At 36.3% G+C, this 8,882-nt stretch overlaps 1 protein-coding gene across 1 annotated transcript; it reads right to left on the reverse strand.

The window, feature by feature from the left end:
- Nucleotides 1-1,015: 1,015 nt before the first annotated feature.
- Nucleotides 1,016-4,824, reverse strand: LOC108979899 (serine/threonine-protein kinase-like protein ACR4). The gene has a single exon (XM_035691595.1). The coding sequence runs from the start codon at nucleotides 4,099-4,101 to the stop codon at nucleotides 1,384-1,386; it is 2,718 nt and encodes a 905-aa protein (XP_035547488.1). The 5' UTR covers nucleotides 4,102-4,824; the 3' UTR covers nucleotides 1,016-1,383.
- Between the last annotated feature and the right edge of the window lie 4,058 nt (nucleotides 4,825-8,882).

The raw sequence follows: 8,882 nt of genomic DNA on the forward strand, positions 1-8,882 counted from the left end.
TTTTGGGTTTGTGGTTTTTTGAGAACGCACATGGGATATTGACCCTACAGCGGACTTCCACCAACTTTTTTTAAGTGTTAAAAATATTTTTTATATAAATTTATCAAACATATTTTTTTAAAAAAAGATAGCTTTTAAATTTTTAAAAATAATAATTAAGCTACCAACCTCAAATCCAAAGAGACAAAATGGTCTGACCATTTTGATATATAAATCGTACAGATCGTTATTGAACATTTTTTTTAGAATAATGATTTACACACAATATATTATATAATAATATTATAAAATGAGGATATTTTTATAAAATAATATTATTTTTATAAGATATTTTATAAAAATACTCTTTATTTAAAATATAATTATATAAAATATTATAAAAAATGTTATTCGCAAATCATTTTCAAACCATCAAACTTTTCAATAATTGTTTTCGTTAATGAGTTGACGTGGCACTGTTGACAATGGATCACTAGTAATTTTTTTTAATAAAATATTAATTTTATTAAGCACATAGACGAGTATACACTTTCCTATGAAAACGCTTTTTAAATTATTTCTTATAGGATCACTCGAGTTTGTTTTAAAATCTTTAAAAACTCAACCAAATCCATGTCGGTGTTTCGTTCACTATTCAGTTACAGTCTTTTTTCGGGTCCGTGCATCTATTTGTCTTAAATGCAAGGATACCTGCTTCAACTGCATTTCCAAATCAATCTAATCGTGCTTGGCACTCATTTTCTACTTTCTTAAATGCAATTCTCTTAATTTCCAGTAGTAATGTTGCACAGTCCAAGTGTAATCAAAGAGAGGGCCGACTAAAAGGTCAATTTAAATAGCATTACGTGTATTTATATTAATATTTTATTAATTTTTTTTTAATTTTAAAATTTGAATTTTAAATTTTAAATTTCATGATTTTTAACGTATTAATATCTTACATGTAGAGAAATACAACTTTGGCACAGAAAAAAGAAGAGAGAGAGATGCTTACAACTTGTTCATCACACAATCGTACTCTTTCCCAACAGACAAACAGGTTATCAACAATCAGAACAACTCCAATTAGTTAGAATTTAAGGCAGAAATTAAGCTTAACAAAGAAATAGGCATGGAAAGAATTACAAGCAGTGCAGTGGCAGAAAAGAATGCAAGCACTAAGATGCTAAAACTAGGGTCATAGAGATTGGAAACTACAAATTAGCACATAAGAAAGTAGATGAAAGTCATCCAGTGGTTGATAGTGGTGGTGGTGTGGTGGTAGCACAAGTAAATCAGGAAATTCAAACCTTCCATTCTTCATTTTACATTTCAACTAAATCCAGACCAATAAACAATTAAATATGGTCTCCTGCTTCAGAAGTTGTAGTTCTTTAGGGAATTTTAGAAATTGTGCTGCAAGAACAAATTCTCTTGAGGAGAAGCAGGACCAATCTCTTCCTCCAAACTCCTCAATCCATCACCATTATTTCCTGCATTTCCCTGATTTTTTGCTTCTGAGTTTTTCCCATCAACATCTGCATCTGAGACTGATGACTTCCTCCTCTGTGAAGAAGTAACACTAGGAAAAGTTATCCATGAAGGTGCTCTGAACTCAAACCTTTGGTCCTCGGCTTCTGCCACATCAGTCTCTGATATGGAACGATTGGAAGATCTTTGGGAGGATTTCTTGTGCATTCTACTACTTCCCAAAACTACCTCAGTTGGCAAAATTGGTTGCTCATTGCAAGGGCTACCCATTAATTGTGCAAGCGCTCGCTCTAAAGCTGTTGTCACTTTGTCCATTGATGGCCTCTCCTTCCCTCTCATTCTCACACATTTACAAGCTACATTCGCGATCCTTTTCAGGGCATCAAGATCAGATGGAGGTTTCAAAGCTGGATCTAGAATTGCATTAATGTCTCCAGATTTAATCAAAGGAACTGCCCACTCGACTATATTCCCTTCTTCATATTGCATATCAATGGCTTTCCTCCCACTAAGAATCTCCAGCAGCAAAACACCAAAACCATAGACATCAGATTTGGTTGTAAGGTAGTGGAGCCTGTAGTACTCAGGATCAAGATATCCAAGAGTTCCAGCTGGTAACTCTGCCAAAGGGGAACTACCATCAACAGGTCCCAATAATGACAAACCAAAATCAGCCACTCGGGCATTGTGTTCTTCATCAATGAGGATGTTTGAAGACTTGATGTCTCGGTGAATTACAGGTGGGCAAGCATAACCATGCAAGTATTCAATTCCCCGAGCTGCTTGGACTGCTATTGTGACCCTTCTAACCCAATCCAGTTGCTCTTTCAGGGCCTTGCTCTTCCCATGAAGGTGTTGGTGCAAGGATCCGTGAGCCATGTACTCATAAACAAGAAGCCTCTCTCCACCTTCTTCACAATATCCAAGTAAACTGAGCAAATGGGCATGGTTCAATCTCGAAAGTAGATCGAGCTCTGTATGAAACTCTTTGGAATTCTTCTGCTTGTCTGGAGATGTTATAGCCCTTTTAACAGCAACTACAGTCCCATCCTTCAAAACCCCTTTAAAAACACATGAAAAACTTCCCTTTCCCACAACGGATTCTTCTTTAAACCCACCTGTAGCTCTCTCAAGTTCCTCGTAAGTGAACATCTGGGCCCTTCTTATCTTCAGCTCCTCCAACTCAGGACCAATCTTCCCTGTGTCCTTTGGGAATTCAGAACCGCCCCTGTTATTTTTGTTGGACTTTGATTCCTTCTCTGAGCACTGACATTTTCGTAACTTGTAGCGAACATATAATAGTGCAGTTAAAGAGACAACACTCACCAAGAAAACAGTGAAGGCAATCTCAGAAATGATGACTGGCAATTGCAGTGACCAAAACCTTTCATTCTTCTTTCCATTAATAGCATGGGAATATGAAGTACAATTTGAGAGGCATTCAGCTGAGAGACAACTTGAACAATTATATGCACACTGCCTATCAGACTTCAAAGTGCATTCAGAACTTTGGTACATTTCGGCATTGCAGCCATTGCTGCATGGCATGCAGACACGGGAATCAAAAGACCTGCATGGGGCATTCTCACGACTAACTTCATAGAAACCTGAAGCACATGGCGTAGACTTGCAAACTCCAGGAGAGACAGCTAAAGGAAGTGATGAAGGAAATCCGAGGCCCCAACAAACGGGTGCGAGAGATTTCTCAGCAAGAATTCCACAGGTGAAGTAATTTCCAGCTGCGATTTCATAAACCTTAATGCCACTAGGAGCTGGGGTGCTTGGTTTGATAATAAAACCCCAACAAATCACTCCACGATCGTAGCTCTTAATTCCGCAAGCATGAAACTTTCCCCCCACGAGAGAGAGCATAGGAACATTTGGAGCCAACTCTACGTTTCCTTGACCAGCATAGGCCACAGAAATTTCTTCCTCAATGCCCAAACTCCTTCCCCAACAAAAAGCTCTAGAATTTACCCCCTCTAAAATCCCACAAACGTGATATCCACCAGCTGCAATCTTCTGAAACTTCATGCCCTTGGGTATTAAGCTGATCACCCGGCTACTAGTCTCATCGCCCCAACATAAAACACTCCTATTCTGAGAAAACAAACCGCAATTGAATTCCGACCCAGCTGAAATAGACTGAAGCTGACCATCAAAATCATAGTTTTTGGTCATGTTATAGCCCCAACAATCAACCAAAGAAGTGTTTCTGCGCCTTCCAGTTAAGGGTTTCCGCAGACCACATAAATGGTAATCTCCAGCACTGATTTCTGTATATTCAGCTCCTTTTATCATGGGCTGAGGAACGCCCATTTGAATATAACCACTGCTACCCCAACAATAAGGTTGGTTAGAATCCAGTAGAAGCCCACAAACAAAGCCGTCGCCAGCGGTAAGACCGATAAACGGGAAACGAGCAGGAGCTCCATAGATTATAGCGGTGTTTGATCCGTAACATGTTACAAGATGCGAACCATCTGATTTTAAACCACAGAAAACAGGACCTTTTTCACCATAAGAAATGGCAATGGAAGACATGGAACCTAGACCTGAAACTAACCACCATAAATCTGATAGAACCATAAGTTCGACAAGAAATTCGGCTCTCTTCGTGTTCATATTCATGATCCGGACGAGCAATCTCCTCCCAAAACCCCCCACCACAAAAGCCAACCTAACTTTTCAAAGTTTATAGTTTGCCTAACTAATACAGTCTCGTACCTGTGCCGTAGCAGAAAGAAACGCAGCAGAAAATGTTGGCTAGAATAAATAATTCATAGTCCTTCCAGAGTTTATAAGCTGAACTGAAACACCGTTTTACCCCCTCCATCGTTGAGGAGAAGAGGAAACAGACGATACCGAGTTTCCAAAAGTTAAAACAGCAATGTTTAAGTGACGTGATAAAACCCACATATCAGAAGCAACTGATCAGCCGAACTAAGACCCAGATCAGAACTTCCTACCAAGACAGGATATTATCCATACCAACCATAATAACATAAAGAGAAACTCAACTACTGTTTCTGTTTTTCTCAAGGACAATGTGAGAAGAGTTTTATGTCCTATGTCCTTTATCCGAATCTGCTAAGAGAAAATACTTACCAGTAAAGATACAAGAGAGATTTCAGCAACTTCAGAACAACGACTACTAGCTCTAGAGATCACCTTTGAAACCATGGAATTTTCTCATTTCGCCCAGGTTCATCTACAAACGGAACTGCCTGATAAGTCTCTTTCGATTGCACCGCGTGGCTTTTGCTCAGAGAGAGTTGTTGAAGAGGTAAATTGCATGAAATGAAATGAAAGGATGGATAGTTGGAGGATATTTCTGTTGCAGGCAGGAATGCGGAGAATGAGAGAGAAAGAGAGAGAGAGAGGAGCATTAAATATCATAAAACTGCTGCTTCTGAAGACGGGCTAAGTGTAGGTGAAGACAATAAATGAAAGTTAATGCCATTTCATTTTTCCATGCCAGGATTTCTGGTCGCTTGGCCACCGGTCTCAATTTTCTCTTTTCCTAGCCTCCGTGGTGCAATCTCTACTCCGTAGAAATCTCTTTCCTACTGATTATAATATCCAGTTGTTCCTCAGTTTTGCGTCTACTTTTGCCTGTAATTTAAGCATTTCATTTTCATTGTATTCTTGCATGCACAACGTTTATTTTTTTGCGTAGTAATTCTTATTTGACAAATATGCTCCCGTTTTTCTGATGAAAATTACATCATGAATAATCTGATCACCCGAGATTTCATAAAATCATGCTCCTAATTTATATCTTATTTCCATTTAGATACTTGCTTATTAAATTAGAATATATTTTATTCTTCCAATCTCCCTTTAGTTATAGAAATCAAGTCGTTTAACCATTTCAATAAAAGAATGCCAATGGCACTATTTATAAGCATCTCAACCAGAACATTTCCTTTGGATTTGTCAAAATCATCTTTAAAATTTAATAAAAAATATATATTTTTTATAAATTCAAAATCTCTCTAATCATAACTCCACATTAGATAGTCAAAATAAAAATATAATATTATTTTTTTAATAATAATATTTTTTATTTTTTTATAGTTTGCAATTATGCTAATTATATATTAATTAATAATAATATTTCTTCATTCGTATATTTCAAAACTAACTATATATTAATTAATAATATATTTTTAATTAATAAAAGTGAAAGGACATTGAAAAAAATGAAAATCATGAAAAATGAAAACTGAAAAGTAAAGCAATTAGAGTAATTTTTATAATAAAATATTACTTTTAAAAATGAACAGTACAACTTTAAATTTGAATATATACATAAAATTACCGTAGCTCGTAATTCAAACTTTTATTTTTTTAAAAAAACATTATAAATAATTTTATATATATTTCATCAAATTTTAAAAATGTAAATGTGAGTGCTCTCTTGAGGTTAGCCTATTCATAAATGAAAGAAAACTTGGGAAAAATACTTTTTCACAGAAACGATGACAGTCGACTGATTTTAAGCTTTCTACATGTTTTTGTTTTAATTTTGACAATTAATATGTTTTCCCAAGTGTTTCTTTTATTTTTTCACACACCCTAATTTATTTTTTTAAAATAATTAAATTATTCTATTCATTATTCATATATTATATATTTAATTTTTGAAAAAAATTAAAAAAATATATAAAATATAATGTATAATGCACGAAATTTCTGAATATAAATTTTTTAAGTAAAATATTTTAATGTTTCCAAAATTGATTGAAGGTTGAGGGTCTTAATTACTAATTGATTGATCGAGACGTTGGATCCGTTTATTTTAGAATAATGATACATATATAATATTTTTTTATAATTATTTTTTTTGTTTCGATCGAGAATGTTTTTTTAATGCCCTTTGATCTTGTAATTTTAAGCTTTTAAACTCTCAAGACTTAAAAAATAAAATAAAATAATATTAAATACAATCGTGGAGTGTATAAATGTTACACAATTATTTTAAAATAATAGAGTTTAATATTAAAAAGTTAATTTTTTTCATATACTGAATCACGTATTTACTTAATTTAAAAAAAAAAAATTATACGACAGTTACACAATTCATGATTACAAATATCATTTTTCAATAAAAAAAATTGATCATTCATTTAATTGTATTTGTCTTGTATAGCAAACACCCTTTGAATTACATTGGGTTATACTTTGGTGACAGATCAATATAATATATCACCCCGATCCGGCCTTAATCTACGCCAGTATCACAGACGACCTTTCACATTTATTAATTAATTCATATCTTTGTTCTAGTTTTTGTCTTGTTTAAATATTAATAATTTATTATCTTTCCATGGAAGTCTATTCTATAGTTCTTGGGATTATACATGTTAAAGTCCAGAACTACTTGAAGGTTCCTAAAGCACGGTTTTGGTCCTCCAAAAAGAATAAATAATGCATAAAATATTACTATGGAGAGAGGGGAACATGAAATCTTAATTAAATAAGACATCTTAGGGTTTTACAAAATGTGTTCCTTATGCTGCAGTTGAGATCGATAGCTATATTATAATTAGCATCATATTACTTAAGAAATACTAATAATTAATCCCAAAAATCCGCTTCTTGTTAAACACAAACTCAAACAACAATGGCGAAAATGTGGAAAGTAAGCATGAGATAGAGGAGGAGTGGTAAGTCTTCTTTGTTTTAGGTTGGAGCAAGATTGAACCAAGTCACTACATAAGGCGAGTGGTTGTATTTGAACGACATGGATGGTTTGGAGGAACTATGGGATCAATTGAGGCTATCAGAAGAAGAGAATAGGACGATAGAGATAGATGGCGAGGTTATGGATGAAGTGCAGAGAAAGAGTGAAAGAAGTCTGGTGGGCAAGGTGTGTATGGATCGACTGATTGGCAAAGACATCATATCCACAACAATGGCGAAAATGTGGAAAGTAACCGGCCATTTTCCAATAGGTTGGGCCAAACGTATTCATCATCATTTTTGCAACCCATGCGCATAAATAGAGAGTGAAGGACGGAAGGCCGTGGCTTTTTTATAACAACTTATTCATCATAAAAAAAAAAGATGAAGTTTGATATTTTTGGATACAAATTCATAATTTGCCTCTGACATGTATGTCTCGAGATTGTGGGGTGCAAATAGGAGGTACAATGAAGTGCTAGAGATGGATGTCTAAGCTCTCGAGACAAACCACTTTGTCTCTCTCTAAAACTCTCTCTCTTCTCTCTAAAACTTCCTTCACAGATCCGGCTAGAGGAGTGGGAGCTTCGGCTCCCTTCCCCTCCCTTCCTCCTCCTCCTCCTCCTCCTCCTCCTCCTCCTCCTTCCTCCCCCCCTTCTCTTCTATGTAGTGTTTGTTTTTGTGTATTTTCAAGCGAAATAAGAGAGAATCGCATATCTGGGTCTTCTCGCCGCCCACAGGCTAGCACGCGCCCCTCCATGGAGTTGCCTAGCCGCCGATCTTCAAGACCACTGAATGCGGAACCAAACGGAGAGGCGAGTAGCCCACACGCACGGGTCGAAGTTCCGGCGTCGTTTGGCGCGTGGCTTTCGCGCACCATCGGGGAGCCCTCTGCCAACATCACGCGTGGCGTTTCTGGAGTCTGTGAGTCCGGAATCTCCAAGGTTGACTGACAGTTTCTCTTCCCAGAGTGGCGTGTGTACTGCACACGCCACAACAGCCTCTGTGCACTGCTCTTTTCCTTTTTTGTGCAATGTTTTTCTTTGTAGTTTTATTTTGTGTAATGTAGTTTCTAGGTAAATAAAAATCCAAAAAAAGTAGTGCCTTCGGACTTTGGTCTGAATGGAGTAGTAGTCCCCCCTTTGTGTTGACGGGTTTTGGTGGGATTTGGTATACCCTACCCTGCTTAGTCGGGGTATGGGGCTTTGTAACTTTTGGTGTGGACAGATGTTGTATTTTCTCTAAGATTTAGGTCTTTAGAGATTTACCATCTGGACTAAACTATGTCAGTCACGAAAGTGTATTGGGAAGATACTAACGTTTGTAATTGGCTTGTTTTTTCAAGTCAACTTTGTAAGTCCTCTCTTAATGAAGGGTAACTTCCGTTTTATCAAAAAAAAAAAAAAAAAAAGAGATGGATGTCTAAGATGACGGGCTGGGATGGGGGAACCGTCTTCGTGTAAAAATCAAAACCGAATATCCAAAGCCACTCCAAGAGATTGAATAGACAACATGAATGGATGCAAAGTATGGGTTCCTTTGAAATATGAAAGCTTCCAAAATGTACTTCAAGTGCAGAAGGATTCTACATGGCCCCCAATGATGTAACAAAAAGGATAATTAGAGGGACATGGCGGAGGTAGGTGCAAACTAGTTTGGGCCATGGCTTAGGGTAGATCCTTATTTGAGAAGAAGGTCATATGTTAATTATACTTATCTGGCTA

This window comes from Juglans regia, chromosome 7 (genome assembly GCF_001411555.2).
Source record: "Juglans regia cultivar Chandler chromosome 7, Walnut 2.0, whole genome shotgun sequence".
Taxonomy (NCBI): domain Eukaryota; kingdom Viridiplantae; phylum Streptophyta; class Magnoliopsida; order Fagales; family Juglandaceae; genus Juglans; species Juglans regia.